At 40.3% G+C, this 25,134-nt stretch overlaps 1 protein-coding gene across 2 annotated transcripts in view; it reads left to right on the top strand.

Moving 5' to 3' along the window:
- LOC124053377 (copine-8) overlaps positions 1–25,134 on the top strand; it is a 79,796-nt gene that overhangs the window by 13,902 nt on the left and 40,760 nt on the right. The window contains exons 2-8 of one of the 2 annotated variants that reach the window (XM_046378469.1): positions 7,723–7,763; positions 10,325–10,371; positions 11,401–11,504; positions 16,624–16,663; positions 21,973–22,049; positions 23,937–23,984; positions 24,078–24,564. In XM_046378469.1, the coding sequence (XP_046234425.1) occupies positions 7,723–7,763; positions 10,325–10,371; positions 11,401–11,504; positions 16,624–16,663; positions 21,973–22,049; positions 23,937–23,976 (349 nt within the window). In that variant the 3' untranslated portion in view covers positions 23,977–23,984; positions 24,078–24,564. Of the gene's footprint in view, positions 1–7,722; positions 7,764–10,324; positions 10,372–11,400; positions 11,505–16,623; positions 16,664–21,972; positions 22,050–23,936; positions 23,985–24,077; positions 24,565–25,134 lie in introns of those variants that run through there. The other variant, XM_046378468.1, reaches the window with a different exon arrangement.

Below are 25,134 nucleotides of genomic sequence, written 5' to 3'. Positions count from 1 at the left end.
TTTCTGTGAGCAGTATCCCACAGTCAAAATGAAGCTATGTCAAAACTTAGAAACATGAATAAAATATGACAGAATTAGTGATTGATTGTGTTAGTGTGATACTGGTATACATTCAGAAGATCAGCTGCAATGTTAAACCACCTGCTTAATATTTTGGAGGCCTCTCTTGTGCTGCTAAAACAGGGGAAAGGACACAGGACCTCTGGGGGGATTTTGTTGGGGGTTCTGCACTGTTTACAATGCAGAACATTGCATTGTAAACAGATGATACATTTTATTCATGTCGTTGTCGGTGGTTTTAATGCTGTGTATATCATTTCAGGTAACTTCAGGCAGCTGCTGCTTCTCTCTGTCACTGGGATTTTCATATATATGTATATATATCCTGTAGAAGTACCAATACAACAATGTAAAATTGTGCATTTTTTTTTTCTGGAATCACACATTGTTTCTTTATGACAGTAAACCAAGAGTCTTTTCATTTTGGACTGCTGGTTGGACATTTCATAAAATCAGTTAATCCTGAAAGTAATCATTGGCCCTAACCTCTCTAAGGGGTCACAAACCAAAGAGTTTGAACCAGCTGTTTATTTAATCTTAAATAATAATAATCAAAAAGTAACTGTGCCTGTAAATGTAAATGTACTTAGTTACCTTCCACTTCTTTAATCCAAGCAATTAATTACGAGTGAGTGAGAATGATGAAAACCCTTCATAAAGTAACCTTATTTCAGGAAAACAACCAACCACAATACAGAATAAATCAACAGCCTAATGAGAGAATGTTACGTCATGTGCCCTTTACATTTACACACAGAAGGAGCGTTAAAGAGGGAAAATGCACTGAAAAGCTGAAAAGATTTGACATGAATGTCGCCACTGAATATGAGATGATGACGTCTTCAGTCACTGAATGAGATCTTGGCAGGCTTTCCTTTACTATAACAACTCATTATATCAGCAGCAATGCTACTACGTCAGTAAGTATAACTCAGTTTTTAACCTAGAAAAGCACTGAGTGGAGCCACAGCCTCTATGCTCTGCACCTCTGTGTTCTGTAGCTTTTATCAACCAACCCCCCCGACCCTCTCCATTTCAACTTTCCTATTTTTTCTCTGCACATGGTCTGTCTGGTCTACAGAGTCCATAATGTCAGTGATAGAACAGCTTAAGAAACGCTCTGAAAAGCCCCTTTCACACATGCACAGCTACCCTGAAATCAAGAATCGTGTTAACCAAATATTTTCCGTCACTGACTGAATTTCTTAACAGGGCTGAGAGCTCATCTGTGACCACTACTGGTCACAGAGCAGTGCACGCTGTGGGATTTCCTTCCACTGAAGTGAGTGCTTACAGGTTCAGGAAATCCCACGGTTTGTTCATACTGTGATATAACATCGTTCGTATTTGCCTTTTTAGGCAAAATGGCTGCAGTGTTTTAGAGCCCTCCATCCTGGAGAGGAATGTAGAAATGCATAATTTGTAAGTTTGTTCCATATATTATGATGATAAAGTTGTTTTTGAAAAGTAAATGCTTGACTATATGGTAAAAAAACATTTACTGGACTTTACCCTGCTAGATGATGATGCACAGGATGTACCTGCTTAGCGCTCTTTCCTTAAACCAAGCTTTCATTGGCATTGCGAATATGTCCAAGTGCATGTAGTCTTGATATGAGCAGGATTATCTTATCTCATCATTACAGAGGAGTCCTTCTCCTCTTGCGTGCTGTACCCAAGCGTCACCCCCCACCTAAATCAAATGGAGCATTTCCCGTAGGTGAGAACTTGTCTGACACGGACATGCTCCTGCTGTGTGCTCCATGTGTGAAAGGCCCTCTGAAAACAGCCAAACACACACAGCTTCCATTTGCTGCTCTCACACACTTTGGGATGGCTAATTAGACTGCTCTTTCTCAACAACTTAGTCAACGCCTGTACAATTTCTTTGTTGCAACTATCATTTTCAGTGTAGTTCCCATTTTCCCTTCTCTTTTCTTTTTCTGCGTCTTCCTCTATTTTCTTCCCATTATTCTGTTAATTTTACATTTCCCATCCTCCACATCTCTTCAGGCTCTTACAGTGGGCTAAAAACCCAAATCCTTTCTGTGCCGTCGGAGAGGGTATTCATATCAGGCGTATTCATTTAAAATTAGGAGGAGGTGAGAGGGGAAAAGGAGAGCAGGATGAACAGATGATGAGAGATGAAGGGAAATGAGGACAATAGATCAAAAGAAGGGGAAAAGTGTGAATGGAGAGGAGGAGAAAGGTAAAGCTGAAGTGGAAAGGAGAGGAAAGCTGAGGGAAGAGGTGGATGGGTGAGCAGCAGCTCTGATGGCATCCCTTGTCAGGTGGAAAAACAACACACAACTGTCAGTCAGGTCAATCAAGTGGCCCCATTTGGCTGTCAGTAGTTGCCGTGGTTACCGTCCCGACACTTCGGTTATTGTGTGACTCTCCCCATCGAGCACATGCACAGGTGCGTCTCCAGCTTGAGTGTGTGTGTGTGTGTGTGTGTATGTATGGGAGAGATGGAGCGATAACCTCCTTCTCTCACCCCACACTGAAGCTCCATCAGGAATTTCACATATTCAGAAAGTTGCCGCATCACTTGAAGATACTGCCTCAACATCTATGCCTCTTCTTTGTTCCATCTATCCACAATCATTTACTCTCTGAGAATTAGCATGAAGGGTTGTGTGTGTGTGTGTGTGTGTGTGTGTGTATGTGATTCCCGCCCATCTGGTGTCAGATTTCACTTCCTGTTGATGCGAATGACAGCTGTCAGAGGTGATGCGTCAGAGGCATGGCCAGGATGGCAGCAAACTGTACTGGTTAGATTTTCCCCAGGGAGCATAAAGCATGGTTTGACAGCATTGTGGACCCTTTGATCAGATCTGAAATCAGCACTGCTGTGACTTGGTGTGTCAGTGATGCTTCTGGTGTATTCTGCATGTTAATGTGTGTCTATCTTTTGCATTCAGAGTTTAAATAAAGGAGTAAAGTTGTTTTGAAAGTGTGCATGAATAGTGATTTTCTTTCCAAATATGGAGGAGAGTTGGCTAAAATGCTTGTTACTGTGACAGTGTGATGAAAATAGGTCGATACACTTACCTTTAACTTACCTTTAGACCCCAGTTCATTACACTTAAAGGACTTAACTCTTGTTTGAAGTAGACCTTTTATATACAAACAGCTTAATGATAGTATTGCCTATCAGCTCTGTTACTGTTGTCTAAAATAGTTTATTAACAAGTGTGAAAATTTTCCCCAACCCCTTAAGTTTATTGTAAACAAAATCACCAAATGTGGCTTTAAATGATTTTTACAATGTACAGTCCCTGACGATGATCCAGTTTGATGGCCGTGGTGGTGATTCCTCATCACTTGAGTTGTATATTAATGATACACATCACATTTTTAATTAAACTTGTTGTAACTACAGTGATAGAGCATCTAGTCTGCCATAAATGAATTAATTAAAGAAGATGAGAGGCTCATCTCTACAGCTGTGAATCCAAATGAACAGCCTGGTCTCACCAAATGGCGTATGAATAACACCCCATTGTTTTGAATCATTTCATGTGTTATCATGATGCCTTTTTTTTGTTTTTGTTGCTCTTCCTGTGTCAATTAGTGCTGTCTGCATTAAGCTTTTAATGTGTCATTTTCAGTGTGAATGTCATAAATGAAAAATGGCAGGTGAAGTACCATAAATAGCAGGCAGGACTTTCACCCAGGAGAGTCAAACCATGATAGTTTTGTAACCAAACTGCCACTGTAGGTCACATGACTAAAGCAAAGGTTACATTATGAGAAGTCATGTGACTTCATTCTTGTTTTATTTAGGGCTAATCCATTAATTGGCACATTTTGTGGGAAAATATTCCACAACTACAGAAGGCTGTTTGGGACCATGGCTTCCCTAATATTGATGTTGACTTTTATGCATATTTCCTGTAGACAGACCCGTTTAAAGATCACAGGAAATGTAGAGGAATTCTTACAAAATGATAAGACACTAACAAAAATGTCAGTGAGAAAAATGATTAAATGCTTTGAGCTTTACGTCATGCATGGTCTTTGTTCTTTAGGCGTTAAAAGCTGCTTTGGTGAATGTTCAGAAAGGCTGTGTGACGTGTCGTTTGGCAGAGAGAGATGGGATTTTGTACCTGAAATTTCAGCACAGATCACTATAGGCCATGTTGTTCATGCATTTTCTTCTCACATCGAAGAATGGCCATTTTACCAGGTTGACTAGAACTTTTTACATAAGTTCCTTTTTTTTGGAGACTGCATCAGAGAGAGAGAAAAGAGGTACTGAGAAGTGTTTCATTGCGCGAATGAACTGCGAAAAGTGAGAACCAGCAGAAATGCCGAAGGTGGTGTTTTTGCAAGGAAGGAGGAGAGCGAAAGATGCTGCATCTTAGCATATCAAAGCTGAAAGCCCCAAGCAAATCTAATGATGAAATTGATATTTTTAGCGATGATTGAGTGCTTCACTTTGCTTGTCTTCATAGCTGATTAGCTGATTCTTATATTCCAATAGGAGAGCTGATGCCCTGTCATTTATTTGACCAAAAAGACATTCAGTTGAAATGGTACATCACTAGTGTGAGATTATAACATTGTTAGGAAACTCTCTGCTAAAAATATGAACACTGTTTTTGAGTGCTACCTTTATTCCTGCAGACCTCCCTGTGACTCGCATGGCAGCTTTCAGCTTTCCGCTGCCTGCCTCTGGATGAATAGAGGGAAGGAGGGGTTAGAGAGAGAGAGAGAGAGAGAGAGAGAACCATGACTCATTCACATTATCCTCTGAAGTGGAAATCCTGAAAACGTGTCTTACTCACACACACACACACACACACACACACACACACACACAAGTGGCGCACAGGGGGGAGCCCAGGAGCCCATTTGGAGTGCCACCATGTGTGATGTGCTTTGAGCAGCAGCCAGTCATAGAGTGTGGAGCCTTAAATTCTTTCACAGAGGGAGAAAGTGTGTTTTAACCAACTGTTCCCCCAAATCAGAGTGGGAAATGACTCCCAGCCATCAGCGAAATGATGCCACATTATTGCAAGAGTGTTTATATGGTGTATAGATGGTGAAAGTGCTTCTTTAATTTCATTTACCTCGTTTACACCCCCCCCCCCCCCCCCACACACACACACACACACACTGACGGTAGATGGACTGAAAAGAGTTAAAGAGAGAGTTAAACAGCTCATCGTGGGAATTTGGTGAGACATTTAATATTGCTTGTACAGTAGTGATGGGGAGTACTCATTGTGATTGGCCAGAGTAAGTGAGGTATTTGCTCTGTTGCCTCATTACTACATCAGAGTTCACAAATATGCATATACTAGTGATATACTACATAGACAAAATTATTGGGGCACCTGACCATCACACCAACAGGGACTTTAATAACATTACATTGTAAACACACAAGCAGCTTTGCAGCCATAACAGCTTCCACTCATCTGGGAAGACTTTCCTCAAGTGTTTCTGTGGGAATTTTTGTCCATTCATGCAGTAGAGCATTTTTGAGGTCAGGCACTGATGTTGGACCAAAAGGCCTGGCTCACAGTCTCTAAATTCAGTTCATCCCAAAGGTGTTGGATGGGGTTGTGCTGTGTGTGGGTCAGTCAAGTTCTTCCACACCAAACTAATCCAACCATGTCTTTATGGACTTTGTGCACTAGGGCACAGTCATGCTGGAATAACCAAACTGTTGCCACAAAGTGTATTTGTTTGAGACCGTTTTCAGCCATTGATTTATACATGTTTGGGGTGCTAGTGAGTAATAATGACAGCAGGATGGTGTACAGGATGTGGGATCAGTCCATTATAGATTACAGTGGTTGTGGTCCATTGTATTTATGGCACCCAGCACAAAGATGTGGGTCTGTTAATGGTTTTTAAAAGGGACGTTGATGACACAGAAGCAATATGTTTGAGCACAATAGCAACACCAGTACAATAGTAAACGTCTAAGCTGGAATTTGCCTCCAGCAGCGTTTTTGTTGCTGTGGAGAGACAACACAATAGGCAAAGGGATCGAGTCACCTGTGGATCTTTGGATTAACTGACCTAGATCATGCAGCCTGAGCCAAATGCTACAAATAACCACTTCACATTTCTAAAAAGTCTTGTAAAAGCAACAGCAACTTATCACGCAAGGTGCCTTTAGATGGTGAATTTGATACGAATGATGTGATAGAAGTTTATGACTCGAGGACAAGTAAGTTTGTGAAATAGCAGGAAGGACTGAGTGGATACCAGAGGTGTTTTGAGAGCAAACACGAGAGTGTGAGACAGAGAGAAAATGCCATAGGTGGTGTTGATGAGTTCACACAAGAAAAAGAGAGCAAAGTAAAGAGAAGAACAGAAAGACAGAGACGACCGAAACTGAGCTGAAATAAAAATAAGAAAAAAACTGCTACAGTTACTGAAGAGGCTGTTACTGAAAACCAGCTTGCAGCCTGAATTCTCTCCAGCCAGTGATGGTTTCAGAGCTTTGTCTGACAGCTTTTCAAAATCTCTCACAATCTCTGGGTTTGAAAGGATCATGGGAAGCATTACCTACATCCTGAAGCCTTTTCTGCAACCAAGAAATGTCAGGACTTGCTAAATAGATGGAAGAAAGCAGATTGGAGGATATATTTTAATTCATACCAGGGTCTTTAAATGCTGGAGTGATTTATGCACAATGGCAAGACTAAACTCTTTAAATCATTGGACATCATCATCATCACTACCATCATTCATCTCATTATTCACAAATCAGAATTAATGACAATGTCTCAGCTAATTTTCCTCGAGCCCTCCTCCTTCCTCCTTTGGGGAACATAAATTCTTCATGATTTGATTATGTCCATCTTGGCTGAAACTCAAGTTTACCGAGACAGAGGACTGCACAATATGTTTCCAGCTGCAGAGAATATAATCACAGACAGTAGGTTTTTTTAAATGTATGAAATGAGGCGTGAATAAGTCTAGTGAAATTTTGAATTTTTCTAAGTAAAAATTTAGATCTTAGTGAAAAGACCAAAACCAATAATGCATTACTCTGTTTCTTGTTACTTGTCTGTTTTATTCCGAAACCTGTTGGTTCCCACAAAAATGCAGAGTAATTTCCTGAAACAGTTGGCTTTTTAGCAAATTAGCAGAGTAAATCGTCCACTGTTTCACATGTGGGAACAGGACGTGTTGGGATTGATTAATATTACACTTCAGTACCCGTGTTCATCACTGTGAAGGAATACGTTACAGTGTGCACAGTGCAGTATGGCCCATTGATGTATTTTTGTCAGCTTTGGAGAGGAATAAGCTGCATTAGGCTTTGGCCATACAGACACCTCAGGATCAATTCTTCATTGGTTTTAAAAAGTACAGGACATTACCAGAGTCAGTAGCCTTTAAAGAGATGTTGTTCAGCCTCGACATTTAAATTACCAACATCCACAGCGCTCAAGCGGCAGCATTGTGGCTGAGCATTGTGTTAAGTTCGGTATTTGTTGTATTTGATGTTTTCACAGCTCAGATAGGAGTTTCACAGGGAGTGTGATGGTAATGTGCCGACTCATGCATGGCCAACACAGTACATAAATAGTCTGTGCGTTAGAATGCATTCACTGCCGCATTTGGATGACAAGTGTTTTTCGCCAAGGAAACGGTTTTTCTGACTTCTGTCCTGACTTTGTGTCTCCACAGAAACCTGCTGGACAGGGACACCTTCTCCAAGTCAGACCCAAGTAAGATGTACCCCCCACCCCATCCCCCGTTTGTGTTTCTGTCAGTGCATGAATGTTAATCAAGAGATGTTGGCTCTTTATCATTTCTGAGCTTCAAAAAGCAGAGGACAAGAAAGAAGGAAGCAGGAGAAGGACAGAACATAAAAGTGTGTAATGGATGCGAGGAAGGAAATTTGAAATGTCAAGTCAGTTCAATATATATATGTCCTCAAAATCACAAGGAGAAGGTAAGGATAGAAAAGAAGGGCGTGAATCAAGAGGAAAGGCATAAGAAGGTACTGTATATGAAAGTAAAGAGCAAAAGAGAATAAAAGTAGAATATAAAGGGAACAAATGGAGTGCAAGGGAGTGAGAAATCAATTAAGGACTGAAGGAAGGTCTCGTCTTTTGCTGTATGTAGTCGTGAGTCACTCTTCATGTGTGTGAGTGTGTGTGTGTATTTTTTTCACTAAATGTGTGAGCTTGGCTCGAGGCACGTCTGACTAATGCATGAGGCCAACTAAGCTTCTCCCTATAGATTCACAGAACGAGCAACAGTTCTCTTCTCCTCTCCCAACAGTTCAAATCATTATAGTAATACTGTTAGGGTCAGGGCAGCAAATTAAAGTCTTTGCTTAAAATCCTGAGACTGAACTGAAGGTATTGTATAACTGAAGGAACAGTTCTCCCCAAAAAAATGAAACTTCCGTCCTTATTTACTCAGCCCCATGCTGATGGAAAGCTGTGTGAGATTTCTTCATCCACAAAACATTCCTGGAGCTTCACAGCAGAACAGTGTTGCAGCGTTCTTATAAACAGCTGGAGAAGCTTGCTTTTGTGTCTGTGTGTATTTCTGTGTGAACTGTTCCTTTAATTGGCCTATCTTTCCTACCTTCATCCAGTGGTATCATCCATCCATCCATTTTCTATACTGCTTATCCGTCAGGGTCGCGGGGGAGCTGGAGCCTATCCCAGCTGACTACGGGCGAGAGGCGGGGTACACCCTGGACTGGTCGCCAGCCAATCGCAGGGCCAACACACAAAGACAAACAACCACACACACCTCTCACATTCTCACCTAGGGGCAATTTAGAATAGCCAATCAACCTAATCTGCATGTTTTTGGTGTTGTGGGACGAAGCCAGAGTACCGGCTCCCCAATACATACAAACACACACACTTTGCAAAACATAGTATGTCAGCACATTTACAGTAGCATGGGATAAAAATGACTCAAGCTGATGGTGATGATGGCTGTGATGAACGCGATGACGAGGATGACAGTGATTAACATGACGAGGAGGAGGGAGCCCAGGCTTCACCCATACATTTGGCATGCTCTTGTGCTGACTAGCACTTGTGATCATGCTGAGCACGGTGACTTTGGCCTCCTGATATGAAACAGCCTGACAGGGCTGAAGAAAAAGCAAGGAGGTGAGGGGAAAAGAAAAGAAAAGCAGGACATTTAGAGATACCTTTGATCTGCCACTTGCTGGTAAAATTGTAAAGAGCAGTGATCCAAAAAGAAAAATAAGGCTCTCTGGTACCAGTAGGAAAAAAAAGAAGACATAAAACCCTTCAGTACGTAAGCTGCAAGACCGTGGAGAATCCAAACTTTTCTATGCTATTATTGGTTTAAATCAGTTCCCAAAAATATCACTCCTCTTTTTCTTTCAAACCACAAAGATATATCTTGTGTGTCTGTGTGAGTGCATCTGCATGCGCATTAAATTCTCCCATATCCTTCTGTCACTTACTGTATGTAAAAGGAACATCAAAGGCCTCTGGAAATGAAGTGTGTTATGAGTGAGCTCAGTAATTTGCCTTTTAGTGAATTGTCTTGTTTCGGGGAAATTGCATAATGACCTGAAATGATGTCTTTCACCATCTGACGGAGAGAATATAATTTATATTTGGGCATCATGAATAAAACCATCAGGTGCTTTGATGTCTTTTTTTTTCTAATTCACACATTTATGCCTTATTAGTTATATTCTGGGTGGCACAGTGGTGCGGTGGTTGGCAGCATCAACTCACAGCACGGAGGTCCCAGGTTCGAGTCCCCGTCTGGGCCCTTCTTTGTGGAGTTTGCATGTTCTCCCTGTGCATGTGTGGGTTTTCTCCGGATACTCCAGCTTCCTCCCATAAACATTCACATTAGATTGATTGGCTACTCCCCCCAGGTGTGAGTGTGTGAGTTTGTGTGAGTGTGGTTGTCAGTCTTTGTGTGTCACCCCTGCGACTGACTGGCGACCAGTTCAGGCTGAACCCGCCTCTCACCTGTTTTCAGCTAGGAATGATTCCAGCAAGGGTAAAGCATATAGAAAAAATGGATGGATGGATACTCATATTCTGATGCATCCAACACAGTCAATACCATTGCATTTGAGCTTGTTCGGTATTTATTGTTTCATGAGACTAATATTCCTCTGTCCAGCCCTTCAACAGCCACCAGTTCAAAACGTCCAGCAGATGAATGATTGAGAAAGTTTGGATGAAACTGACTGGTTAACTGTAATGAACATCAGCATGGGTTTTAGCATGTTCAGTCTGATCATGTTATGTGTCTCTGCTCTTCACAGTTTGTGTTCTATACACACAAGGCATGGGCAACAAGGAGTGGAGAGAGGTGAGTGCGTATCGCAAAACATGGAGTCAGGCTTCATCCAGGAAGCATTCGATGCATGTACAGTGAGCATTATACAGTAGAAACAAGTATCAAAACATTCACAAAGACTTGTGTACTCCTGTGGCACACTCCACTTCTCTACAGCTGTTACATGTTCACTCAGTATGTTTCAGACAGTCATATGTGTGTTGGAAGCTCTGTGGCAATGATGATGTTTAACAGACATAATGCTAAGGGTCAGGGTATAGCTGAAACTGAGTTTAGCAGGCATTTCTTCTTAAAGCTTCAGCATATTTTATAATAAATCTGACAAACAAGTGATTTTAAAAACGGATCATTTGGGATTCATTACTCGTAATGTGTTGTAACAGAAAGAAGTGAGCATATTGTTGAATGTCTAGTTAATTTTATGAAGTAATCTAATTAAATCTAATATAATCTAATGTAATCTAATAATCTAATGTCTAATGAGGTAATTATGACAAGAAACCCCACTTTGGTTGTGCTTTTAGACACAACTAGCACAAACATACTAACATGTATGACTGTTCTGCACTCACCTGTGTCTTTCTTTTACAGTAATGCATATTCATGAATGTAAATTAGGGGGCAAATCTTGCAGCCCCAATCATTCGCAGTTATTCATAGTTCTGAGTAGCCCATCATCTGCATGCATTATTAATAGGCTAAGTTAAATGCCAAACCGGGGGCCTGCTTGACCCCCATTGACTTGATACTTCAGCTGTTCTGCATTCATTACTCTAAAACATGTTGGGAGGGAGGGGGGGGGGGGGGGGGGGGGGGGGGGGGGGTTACTTATATGACTCATTGCAATTTCACAACATGCTTGTAAAAACCACAATTTGAATAAAAAGGTTTTTAGAGCTGCAGGAATCTTGAAACGATATATATAAAACGTTCTCATATCATCTTGGACACCTTCGTAGACTATGCAGATTGGGGATGTTACACTCTATTCATGATGTCTTCCTGCCTCTTTGTTTTTAATCTTTGTTTCCTTGTCTTTAGTTTGGAAGAACTGAGGTGATTGACAACACGCTAAACCCAGACTTTGTTCGGAAATTCATTTTGGACTACTTCTTTGAAGAGCGACAGAACCTTCGATTTGACTTGTAAGTAATGGCTATACCTATGTGTTTGTGCCATTATGATATGAGAATGGTATATTATAACATGATTTGGTGGTTTTTGGTTTACTTAATGTTAGAAACCTCTTCTTGAAAGCATCTTTCACATTACTAGCCTCTAAAATAAAAGTCAGGCTTCCATTAGACCCTGGAGAGGCTCTCTGATATCACCTGCAATATGAACTGAAATTATTTGAGTTCAAAATTTTACTTGATTTTTATTATTTATTCCAGAGCTACAAATATGACTCGTTTTTTCCTCTCTTGGCATACAGCACAATTTCCTCCTCTAATTTTTCTTAATTTACATAATTTGAAAGAAAGTTAAGTAGATTGCACAATTCATGTGCCACTTGATTAACAGTCAGTTATGCCAGTTAATATTTGCTTATTAAACACGATTACAGGAACAAGACTTAATTTGACACAAAAAGGCACCAAAAACCGTGTGGAAAAAATGCATGAGGAAAATGTTCCTTTAATGACCTGCTTTATTTACTGTTTGAATGTAAGAAAGCTACAGGGAGGAACAAAGCTTCCTCCTTTACCTTTACACTAGCAGACAGAGATTTATTGCACAGAAGTGCATTTAACTGGGACAGCATCATCTGTCTAAATGTTTTGGTGTGCCCTCTATATTGGGTGATTTTAAAAGCACTGCACTGGTATATAGGTAAGGTCCATTATTATTATCATTATTATTATTATTATTGTTATTATTATTGCTGATAGTTGGCTGATTTCCATGCCTATCGCAAAGTTTATCTTCCATATTAGACACAAAATAAAGTAATAAAAGCTTTAATTGTAAATTGTTATGAGTTTCAGGTCAGTAGTGACCCTCAAGGGCATTTTGGGCAACGTATATGACCTTATATCAGAGAGAGCATATTTCACAAACGCTCAATCTACTCTCTCTCTCTCTGGCTGGGTCCGTAATCAGCCGGTCTTCAGTGTACTTGGCCCGGACCGGAGACCGGCCAGTCCGTTTGACGCGTGCGCCACACGTCATACACACAGCAGCACAGGCAATAACATCACAGCTGCACGTTCACATGTCTTTAGTTCTTCACTGTGAGCGAAGAAGACACAAAGCTCGCACTGTAAGGCACTGTAATGCATGTAAGGACACTGTGGGAGCTACCATGTTGGATAAATGTGGAACAGCCAACCTAATCAGACACCGTCGCCAAGCTGAACATGTCCAGTTTGAGGAAGTAAGCAAAGGAAAAGCGGCTAAAGCTAAAGCTAACCAGAGCTCAGTGCAAGAAACAAGCCAGCAGCCCCTCCTCTCTCTCTATGAGCAATGAAAAGACCAGAACAATTATGAGCAAGATTATGGAATTCATGACCCTGGATGATCAGCTGTTCTTCATAGTTGAGAATAGAGGCTTCAGAAATCTGATAAACCACCCAAACCCTGTGAATTTCTGAGCATACTGTAAAATGGTACAATTAACTGACATTTGTTTTCTTATATAAATCAGTTGGACAGTATGTTAGAGGCTCTGTGACTGCATCTCACACTTGATTCCTCAGCATTAGATCCTATCTGTAGGAGACGGTTGGTCTTTAGATTTACTAATCCACCAGACTGCCGGTAGGTGAGGTGATTTTCTTCCTCGGTTTGCTCTGAGATTGCATTACAGAGAGGATTTCAGGGACTTTATTTTATTAGATAGAGACTAATTATATTATAATCTATGAACCAGGGAGCCATGCCGACAACCCAAGTGGGATTTAAGTTGAAGTTGAAGAGGAGTTAGTGTTTCTGCATGTATGGTGTGTGTTTATGTGTATGCCTGTAAGAGATGGAGAAGGAGAGAGCAAAGCAGAGACGATGTACTTTGTCTGTATATCTGTGTGGGTGGAGGAAGGTCTATATTTGTATATAGGGGTTTCTGTATCCCTATTTTTCACAGCTGCCTTAGCATTAGGCCTGGTCTAATTGCAAAAGGATTTTCTGTGATGCAATAGTGTGTAGGGACAGACCGATTAATGGTTGGACCAGTTATCAGGTCCAATATCCCCACATCAGTTTTCTGTTTATCAGTATTATCATTTTTGTTTTTGTTTTGTTTTTGTGCTGACTGCAGACAAATACAGTCAAGTAATGTCAGGGGTTTGTAACATGAAAACTTATGACAACCAGCGGGTTACACATCATGAGTAATAGTCTTTGAACAGAGAATAATCTGAATCTCCAAAGTAACCCGTTACTCCTAAAGGCATCATATAAATGTAGTGGAGCAAAAAGTACTATATTTGTCTGGAAAATAAACTGCAGCGGAAGTATAAAGAAGCAGAAATTTGCAATGCTTAAGTAAAGTCCAAGTACCTCAAAATTGTACTTTGTCACATTCCCTCTCTTGTTTCTCTTGTTACATTTTGCCACTGAGATTTTCACTTTCTGCTGAAAATCGGTTCTAAATATTGGTCTCCTTGATATTACTAATAATCCATATCCGTATCTGCCCTCCAAAAGCCATGTCCAATGGTCCAGTGTGCATCTACGCTGCAGTGAATGCTTCATAGTCTCTGTTTGTAGGGGACGCAGAAAACTGCTATGTTCACAAACTTTCTTGCTCCCCACTTTGATGGAAGCACCCCTGCTGTTGTGGTCTAGTCTTAACGAAAGTATCAGAAAAGGACAATGTGAGGTTATTCTGTCAGCTGGTTGCTCCATTGTGATACATACTCGTATTGTCATCAAGTGTCACAGGGCCACGTGGACACTCCAAGACAACAACAAAATCAATGTGTGTGGGTGTGCATTCCCGCGTACTGTGTGCGGCCATGGTGACAACATTGTGTGCTTGTGTGTTGCTATGTGTTCGGTTTAGCCATGGTAACCATAACAACCGGGGTTTCAGGGGATGCTGGGTATGATATAGGAGCGGACAGATTTCCTTCAGGGAAAGAGAAGCATTTAACCTTTCATATCTACGCTGCCTGGTCCACTTGTGTAACGCGCCATGTTGAGACCCACTACACATAACCCCACATAAATAGACTGGTGTAAACCTGTTACTTCTTTCCTGAAATGTACAAATAAAGACCATGCAGGACTTTTAGTAGTGTGTTTTGTTCTCGTTTTTCTCAGTAGCTATAAATACATGAGTGCATGCCTCTGTGCTTGCTGTCTCTTGAGTGGTTGTCTGAATGGGACAGAGCATCTGAGGGACAAAACAACACACTAGCCTTTGTCCTCATGCTGTTGCTGGTATCATTCAGTGTGTGTAACACTGTTAGAGAAGCATGCATGTGCTTTTGTCTGCGGATGTGTTTGCATGTGCATGTGTTTTGAAAAAGTGTGCACATGGATGTGGCCTGCTCCTCTTCTCATGTCTAACAGCAGTAGATAGCTGGCGCTGCCGGCCTGCAGAGGGTAACGCAGTCTGAGATGATAGCAGATGAAAGAATGTTTCCTCCCTCCGGCCGCTGAAGATGAGATCTGTGTGAAATAAACAGTAGCAGAGCAGAGGTTATAGAGTACTAGCAGGTCCCCTGAATTTGAAATGAATCATGAGGTTGCACTTTGTGTAACAGGCCACTATGCAAGTTTCTGTGTCCATTCATAGTGTAAATATTGATGTTAAAACATTCAAACATAAAATCAGCATAAATGCACAACTTGTAGTACTATTACTGCTAGTTCTACTATAACTAATCATTCTGAAAGAGGAAAAAAAGAAGAAAAAGCTGAATGTTATGTTAACATTTGTGGTGTATAGTGAAATATTTTTTCTATATGACGGATTGCCTTTAATTTTGCTAAGAAATGAATCCTACTTACTTAGCTTGACATTCCCTCTAGCGCTGCCACCATCCTGAACTTTTACCTCATCAACTGACTCCATCTGGGCACCTAAAGGATGGATACAAAAATTTTAAGATTCATCTGGCATACACCCATCTCAATCCTCAGGTTAAACTTTCGCGTTGTTACTTTGGTTTATACCTGCAAAACTCATGGTATTCCCATCAGTGTGATAATTAGGAAAATATTATTGCTGACACACTACAATAAGATGGTATCATACTAACATTATGGGCAAGCGAGCATGTGAATCTGAACATTTACCCGTGCTTACGTACATCTTCTCAAAGCTGCTAGCGTGAATTTTAACTTTTGTCTTGTTTCTTTCCAAGGAATTCAAAGGTCACAGCGAGCGGCTTAGCCTTTTATGAGTGGAATGAGGTTCAGAAAACTTCTAATAATTTGTCTATTAGTGATTTTTTTTTTTTTTTTCATCAATGACTGTCCGTTCTTCCAGTTGGAATACCGAGACACTCTGAATGCTAAAAAAGTCAGAAGACACTAATGTATAATGTGATAAATGTAATCATTTTGAATACACAGTCATGTTTCAGATTCATTTAGAATCCTAATTACCCTATGTGCAACACACACACAGAGGCACATGCAGAATGTACATTATCCTCATCGGTCTTGAAAAGTAACTAAATTGCTCCTCATTTCTCCCTCAAAATATTACCCAGCAAAGGGCAATCCATTTTTAGTGGTGGGTGAAATGACCTGAGCTGTGAAATGACCTCAAATTGCTGAGTGAATGGCTTGTCTGATTGCTTCCCATTCTTTAGAGTAGCCTCCTCACTGGAGAGGACATTTCTGGACATTTTTCTTTCTTATCGCTACATGTATGAGAGAGTTGAAGGTGGAATGGAGGAATAAAAAAAAAAAACCTGAAATAATATTCAGACCTGCATTAAAAAAATAACATGATAACCCACTGACACTCGCACCAATGAGCAGAGATGGATACAGAAAGATTTACTCACCAGCACAGTATTTCCCAGTTCCTCCCTGTCTCTTTCTCACTTGCACAAACACGAATACTCTCACATCATATGTATGAGTGCCAATTAGTCCATTTAGCGTCAGTTTAATGGAGGATGCCTGTGATGCTGGGAAGTGATATATCCAGAGCCTCTGGAGAGATCGCTGTTGACAAGCTGCTTGGCCCCATTACTGATTTACTCCGTCTGTAATCCCCATCGTGTTCCCAGCTGAGCTCCTGTCACCCTCCATCGCTTCCTAATGCATTGACTCTCACTTTTATTTTCCTTTTTTTTTCAATAGGTATGATGTTGACTCGAAGAGTGCCAACCTATCAAAACACGTGAGTGGCAAAACTTGTTCTGGTTCTGTGTGTGTGTGCATATGTGAAGGCATGTATGTTTGCATTTATTTTTTGTCTTTGCACACTTTTGCTGATTTTATTCTGTTATTCTGTCTATTCTGTGAGTGAGTGCTTGTGTGAGCATGATTGCTGTCCTTGCTATTATTAGCCTCATTTCAGCCACAGAACAGTAATCTGGCCATTACAATGAGTGTGTTTATCATCCACTGTAATAGCACATTCCCTGAACGGCCTGTAGTCAATTTAGAAATTAAATAACCACAGATTTCCCCTGTTCACACTGCGTTTTTTTTTTTTTACATTGATAGCAGTGATTAGCATAACAGTAATTAGGAACAACAATGTGATAACTTGGTCTTTGCCTGTAAACAATAATAGCTGTGCCCAGCCCACTGCATCATGGGGTTTGAAGTTGAAACAGTCTGACGCAGGTTGTACACTTGAAAAGATTTTCCTTGGTAACGCTTATAACGTTTGATGAGAAATGTGGGCCAGTTGTTTTTCAGGTTTTGTTCATTTTTGATGAGGGGTTAGTCACTCATTTTGCATCACTTGTATCTTGTTTGATAAACTGAGTAGACAACAATCTAGTTACTAAATAGGTATTAATCGATCTGTATGTATACATAAATTTAACAACAGCAACCCCTACCAGCGTCTCCAAAATTCAACCAGCGAAGGAAGTTTCTTGTTCTAAACAGGAAATAGACCAGTACATAACCCCCTGTAGCTGTCACACTTTTGCATAAATTCACCAATTGTGGTACACATTACTTTAGAGGTGCTGATAGGCAGAGTTTGTTACCCTGAGACAGATCCAGTCCTGCCCCTGTTCAGCCTTTATGCTTTTGTTAACTGGCTGCTGATGGTAGCTTCATACTTAGCATACAGACATTAGATGTATCAGTTTTTTCTAAATCTCAGCCAGAAATCCCTTGTCTTGTCTCATCTTGTTTTGTCTCGTCCAATAAGCGTATTTCCCAAATGTCTAACTTGTCTTTTTAAGGTTGGTGGCACTGTTATTGTCAGGAATAGAGGAAGTGACTGTTCAAACTGATAGCTTTCATCCATTCACTGAGCTGTACAGTGTTTGTGTATCCTGAAGGTCTGTGTCCGTAATCTTGTGTACACATGCCTGTTTTCAGGAAATCGGCTTTTCTGGGATATCTGAAAACACCTGAATAGATAGCTGTGGTGATGGCAAGTACTGACCTGGACAGATCAGCACCAAAGTGGCTATCAGTCTGTCTTTTCAACTCTGACCATTATTTGCACATTTATAGGAAAAGAACTACTTCAACAGTACAATATGTATGTGTGTGAAAAAGAAAAAATAGTTACCAGTTCAACTTACTTGACTTTTGTGTCTCAGTCTGCCTCTGAGCAGAGCTGCAGACAGCCACTCCTGCTTTGCCCCAAGGCAACACACTCCAGCCTTTAGCACTTATCAGTGTTTGCTCTTCATTTTCAGCCCAACCGGTCTGTCCGCATGTCATATGATAGTACACACACAGTCACGTGACATCCTTGAATGGTGTCATTAGTGTCATAAACAAGTGGAAAGAGTGGGGAATTACTGGAAGAAACAATAGGAGATGGGAAATATGTGACTTGAGGAGTATGCGGTATTTGAGCATGTTTTAGTTCAAATCTCTACATTTGTCTATAATGGCCTACAGTGCAATAGAAGGCTATTAAATGGAAGACATTATGTTTTGCACATGCTATCTCTATGGTGCAGAATCAAACATAATTTGCAATGATGGAACAGCACTCATGTTTTGTGTCCTAGGGTGAAAATAATGCTACATTGCTAATGTTCATGTGCTGTCAAAGGAGGATAAACGACTGCTACTTCAGACTAACAAAGCAATATATAAGCTGAGTAAATCAATGATCTTTGAAGCTGGAAGACAGAAAAAAATTAAATTAAAATGAAATAATGCTTTGCCTATCATGAGGCATCTGGTTAGAGCTATTAAATGTCTATTTCTCTCGTTTTCCCATTATGTTACTTTGGACTGTTTTTCTTACTATATTACACAGATTGATGTCATTAAATTGCCATGATAAATTGGGAAAATATATATATATATATTTTCTGACATATTTTCATAGAGACATTTCATGACTTCAGGGAATAAATAAGGATTAACTGAGGTCCAGAGCTTGTGTTTTCTGCACTTTCATGAAGTCCCAAATATGTACAGAAATGGATGGAGAATAACAGGAAGTTGATTTTATTTAACCATACCGCATCATTATGTGGCCTCAGACTTAATGGTGCAATGAGGAGAACATTGTAGTGTGTACAGTCACATATTAATTTCATTGCAGATTTCATATTTTAAAATTGATTCCTCGCCCTCAAAGAATTGAAATTTTGAATGTTTTAAGAGGTATGTAATCAGCAACAGAAAACGTCTTTTCCAAGCATTTAAATTGTTGGTAGTGTGTTCAGGTGTTTATGGGAAGTTCTGATCTTACTTCAGCACCTTCAGCAACAAGTTGTGGAACTACTAATAAGAAGCAAAAAGTCTGAAAGAAACAGAACAGATATGTGACATTTATACACAGTAGAAGGAAAAGTGAAGTTACTTAATGTTGATTTGAGGCTACATGTGGATCTTGAACCCTGAAGAATCTTTTTTTGCTACCTTTTGATGTGACAACAGTATTATTGCATCTGTAGTTCATAAATCATTATGTCTGTCTGCAGTGAAGCTCCAAGGCTGTATCATGGTCACTGTCTGCAGTCTGCCTCTAACAATCATTCATAGTGAGCTTTGCTTTTCTCATGAGTTTCTAGAGTTATTTTTTTTTAAGACCGCTTAATGAAAGCCATCGGATGCGCTGCTGGACAGTATTTGTCAGCAACTGGATGGAGCTTAGTGCAGATAAATTCAGTATTACAGTGAGAAACGCTCCCAGTCAATGTTAATCCCTCTCAGTTTCCCCTCAGGATTTTCCTTTCATTTCACATCGCATTGTTGTCTCTCCTGATGCAACCCATTCCTCTTCTGCTTTCCTTACCTCTTTTCCTAGTCTTTCCCTTTACGATGGAATTCCGTCACCTTTTCATTTTATTTCATTGCAGTGCTCCTGTTCTCTCACTTTCTCTCTCTCTTGAGCTTTCCATTTCCCTCTCTCAATCTGTCACTTTCTTATAATCAATAATCTCATACTAGAAGAGACAGGCATGTTGCTCAGGGTGGTTGGGGTGCAGAGAGCCAATCCATTAGTTTCAACATTGGAGCTGTAGGCTGCAGGCACACCTGGGAACTGGGTGAGAGCGAGTGTGAAATATAGAGGGACAGACTGAGGAAGTGGGGGAGAGATAAAACAAACTCTATCCTGTTTATGAGATCACACTAATGCTAATGCTTTATTAGTCAGTTATAAAAGGAAAAATGACTTTTGGGTTGCTAGGATTTGAACATTTTCTCTAGCGGATGTTTGCAGATAGAAACGTTTCTGTTTATCTCTTTAATTTATTGGCAAGACCTTCTAATGGACCACTTACCTGCAGAGAATCTGCACCAGAATCCAAACTGATCTGAAGCCTTTAAAAATAATGTATTATTTTTTGAGAAATACACACATCTGTGTCCTTGGCGAGAGTTAAGTGAGATGATTGATACTAGCTTTATGTCTGTGTGTTAAATAGCCAGGATAATATTGGTTTAGCTTAACATGAAGCCTCAAAGCAGCAAGAGTGAAATTCCTTTTTTTGGTTTGTTTGTTTCAATTTAGTCAGACACAAAATTGTTGCTCAAAGAAAAGGTGGAATGGTGATTCACAGTTAGAGAGAGGACTTTGAAGCTTATGCCAAGAATTTATTTCTAAAATCATGGCAATTTAGAGGAGGAACCAGCTGCAAAAGTTCACCTCTAGAGATTTCAGACTCCACTCTGAACAAGACCCGTGTGTCAGTTTACTTGTCAGTGAACATCCAACCTGGTGTCCCACTGTCATTAAACACAATTGGTCAGTGATATTGCAGTGCCGTGGAAAGAAAGCAAATAGAAACATTCTAGGTAGACATGTGCCTAACGTTGCTAAGAGGACATTTCCAGTATTGTAGCTGATCTGAAAATTCAGCATAAAAATGATGACATGTTAACAATTCCTCAACTTCACTCAGGGATCAGGTGCATTTGAAGCTACCAGTAGATTCTCCTTAAGACCGGTATCATTAATGCTTTTTTAACCATCAATATCTATCTGCTGTCACTCCCCCCTAAACTCCTCCTCCACTGCGGATCTCAGCCGTGGATTCTTCTGGAACATTGCTGAATGGAGCTATGCCCACACAACTATTCTTTTTTTTTTCATATTAATCCTTTTTTTAGCCCACGCTGTTGCATATTTAGCCCTTAGCAGTGCACAGCCAATTCTCGGACGGACATCATGCTGGCAGCAGCCGCAGTTTCTAGATAATTTGTGATTTTTACTGCATAGCCTAAATGTTGTATTCAGTGAAAAATAATTCATTAACATAGATCATTTTAGCCCTCTATGTATCCAAAACAAATTAGCTTATGGCAAATTAAAATCGCGTGACTGTATGTATGATGAAGTAAATGAGCTAGGCAGGTCAACATAAAGCGACGGAGTAACAGAATAGGCTCATCCATGGAGCAAAGAGAACCCATTGTGCCGCTCCAGTCATGTATCGCAGACAGTGTCCAATCATGACAAACAGTGTGACCAGCCTGCCTCCTGGTGAAAGCGAGCATTTTTCTGTATTCTGTATTTTTCTCTATGCTTCCATATGATTGACTTGTTTTTGGCAGGCTTATTTTTTACATTGAGTAAGCTGACTGCCATTAATTTATACTCTCACACAACATTCATAAACTGCACAATGTCATGCAAACAAATTTAGTTTCCACTACTAATACGCACAGATTTTTTCGTGAATGTAGTCTTCTTTCCATCTCTCTGCCTTTCTGTCTGTAAAGTTTCATTATGTGGTGGCAATTCAATTTAACAGGAAAGTGGCAAGGGAGCAGACAGGGGCAGGTGTGAGGGCTGGTGGGAGGAAAGCTTAATGTACTTGCCGATATTATCTGTCAGTGGGGAACATGGAGGTATTTGGTTTGGCCCAGTAGAGTATCACTCTGTAGAGATGAGGAATGAGGCTCATTTTTGTTTCTTCATGCCTGTGAATAATTGTATGTCAGTTTTGCTATATTGATTGAACTTTTTTTTTTCAACTGTGTGCTTTGCTTGAAGAACCGAACATGATATTGTCTTAACCTCTTGCTCTGTCTCTCGCCCTGCAGGATTTTCTGGGCCAGGCCCACTGCACACTCGGAGAGGTGGTTGGATCATTGGGCAGTCGCTTAGAAAAACCTCTTGGGTGAGTAACGTGTTGATACTTGACTAATTATCTGACCAATGTTGATTGATGGTCACAGCAAACAACATGACAGAGCTGTCGGGGATGTTTTCCCTACAGAGAATACGGTAGGACCCAAGTATTTCCTTCAGGAGTTACAGTGTTTAAGTATTGTTTTACACCTGCAGTACTTTCACATTTTTCAAGACTTCCTGCCGCTTGTGTCAGTGGTCGCTGAGGGAAATGTCTTTCCCACAGGAACATTCTTTAGGCTGTCAGTACTCTTTTTATGAGTTACTGTAGTTGTCTCCTGCTGGTGAAAAGTGGGCCATTTGTCTGAACAAGCAGAATATACAGTACACCATATACAGTATTCAGGCCTTCTTCTGCAGTAATCTTGATGGTTGGATGTTGAAGAAGGCTTGAGGACTGAAACATATATTATTTATATTATATATTACAGACTAAGCTAATTGCCTGCTGGCTGACACTTCATATTCACTGTACAGAACTGGAAGCGGTATTGATCTCCAGTTTGGATAAAATGTTAAAATATTCCATGTATAGTGTTCAAATTCAGAAAACGTCTGTCTCACCATCTGTGGGGCTGGTACTGTAAACGAATAACAAGGTGACTTGTTAACGGCCAGTGTGAAAGCCAGTATATCCTTGAGCAAAACAATGAAATGCTGTAAGCTAGAGTAACAGGTCAGTGGATGAAAGGATTCTTAAACGTGTGACGTGTCAGGTGTTGAGCTTCAGAGCTGAGATATGTGCAGATTTAAATATGTAAAGAAGAATACCTGCTGCTCGGTAATTGCAGTGTCCAGAGCAGCATCGAGGGTGCGTCCATGACTTTTGTTTCTGGGGAGAATAAGCTGAGTGTGCATATCTACAGGTTTTTTTTTTAATGAACACACACATTCGTTATATTGATGGTGTTCGTTAGATCAGGTTCAGCAACCTGTCCTCTGCTACAACACATATAGATTTCATCCTATCCATCTGTTGTGTGTTTACATGTCTTTCCTTATTTGAAGGCATGAAACTAATTTTTAGAGCATTTTAATGTTGGTGAAATACAAGAACCCATTCTGATATCTTCACATCCGTACTTAATTCTTTCAACTTTAGTTGTCTAAAGCCGGCTGAATTTACGATTAGCAATATAGCATGCATCACACTTTGAGATCAATGCTGTTAGAGTGACCTGTAGTTTTTATTACCGTGAACGCAACAGCTGAAAAATACTTAAATGGGTTTGTTTTTTTCCCATTGGGGCAAAAATGCTTTAGGCTCTGTTATCCATCACTTCATCCAGAGGAAGTAAATACATTTACATAAACCAGATAACCATGAGTAAGGCTTTTCATCTTTAATTTATCAACTCTGATGTGCTAGAGAGCTCAGATAAATGGCAAGCGCTTTAGATCGTTTGTCACTGCACTAATGGCATGGAAGTCGGAGCTGAGAACAATGTCATACCTAAGTTGACTGCATTCTGCTACAATAAGTTGGAAATAAACCAAGATGGATCGCTCCATCCAGCATAACCACTGTTAGCAATATCAGTTAATATAAAACATGTATTTGTGGACAGTAATGACTGGATGAGACACAAATAAGACAGAAGTGCTGACAAATTATTGCACAAAATTATTACTGTAAATTATTACTGAAAATATTCCTTCTCTGCAAACAGTGACATTCAGGATTTTAAATGTTCCATTTAGAAGCAATAATAAGGATGTAAGTTGTATATTTTTAAATCCTCGTGTATGCATGTCGGCATTTGAAACGTTATTTTTGCATTAGAAATGGGTACCTCTAAGCTGACTGACAAAATTAGTGTCTGATCAGAATTTAATTGACCTGATCCAGAAACAGTCTTTAATGTATGTGCTCTAGCTACCCCAGCTGTCAACAATGCCCCCCCATGCTTCTTTAAGTCTTTAGGTAAGTGATCCACAGAGCAGCACAAACAGACAGCCAGATGTTTCCATCTGTTTTCAGTTTTTTAAAAAAGATATCACTTTGCTTTTATTTTAGTGACATTTTGCAGGCGCTCCACATCTCTGCAGTCCTGTTGACCGAGATCTTCCACAACAGTTCCACACTGACAACAACTCCACAGAGCACTAGAGGTCAAACTGTAACAAAAATGTATGGATGCCTACTTTAGTGTTATCTGGCACTGTAAGCTGTATTAAAATATCATAAACAGGTTATTTGATAAAAATCAGCTACAAAATCATTCTTCACAAGCCCCTGTTAGGACACATCATCAGGTGCTCTTTGGCCCCCTCGGTTTCACTTATTTTCTCTCTCTTGTGGTTGAAACCCACTTGGCTTCTTTTCTATTATGCTTTTTTAATTCAATTTGCTTGTTCATTTGAAATCTTGATGACCCTTGAGAGCTTAAAAATGGGGTGAATAGTGAGGGGTGGGGTGGGGAGGATAATAGCCAAGCTGACATCCCTCCACCCCTCCACTGAACATTGTCAACAACCTGGTACCCCGTGTGTGTGTGTGTGTGTGTGTGTGTGTGTGTGTGTATTTTGGTCTTTTTCATGTGTGTACACGCACCACTATTCCTCTTCATTTCATTTCAAACACTCTCTTCCACTTGAACAGCCCTGTTGATTGCAGTGGCAGGTTTCACACTCAGAGGGAAAGAGAGAGAAAGAGAGAGCACCTGTCTGTCCATGTAGTGTGTGTGTGTGTGTGTGTGTGTGTGTGTGTGTGTACACGCGTGCATGCACACACGCTGATATGTGCATCATGGGCCACTCCAAAGTGCAAAAAGATGTTGTTTACCCTGAAGGGCTGCTAAGAAACCCCTCCCTTCTTCACTCTTCATCACATAAACCCACAGACTGCCATACACATACTTGTAGTCATTTGGTAATGTTGACGCTAACTGCAAAACTACCACTTAGAAAAGGCCTTCATTTAAACCATTAAAGGTCTTAAATTTGGAGATGAGACAGGACAAGAGTTAATGCTGCTCATTAAATTTAAAACTTGCTGTTCTTCTGTCTGAGTCTAGTGTCACGATTTCCCTGGAGACAGTCTGTACTATCAAAGTACTGTGTACCATATAAAG

The sequence above is a fragment of the Scatophagus argus genome, chromosome 22 (genome assembly GCF_020382885.2).
Source record: "Scatophagus argus isolate fScaArg1 chromosome 22, fScaArg1.pri, whole genome shotgun sequence".
Taxonomy (NCBI): domain Eukaryota; kingdom Metazoa; phylum Chordata; class Actinopteri; family Scatophagidae; genus Scatophagus; species Scatophagus argus.
Note: the sequence above shows the minus strand (reverse complement) of the source record. Positions and strands in the feature narration are given on the sequence as shown.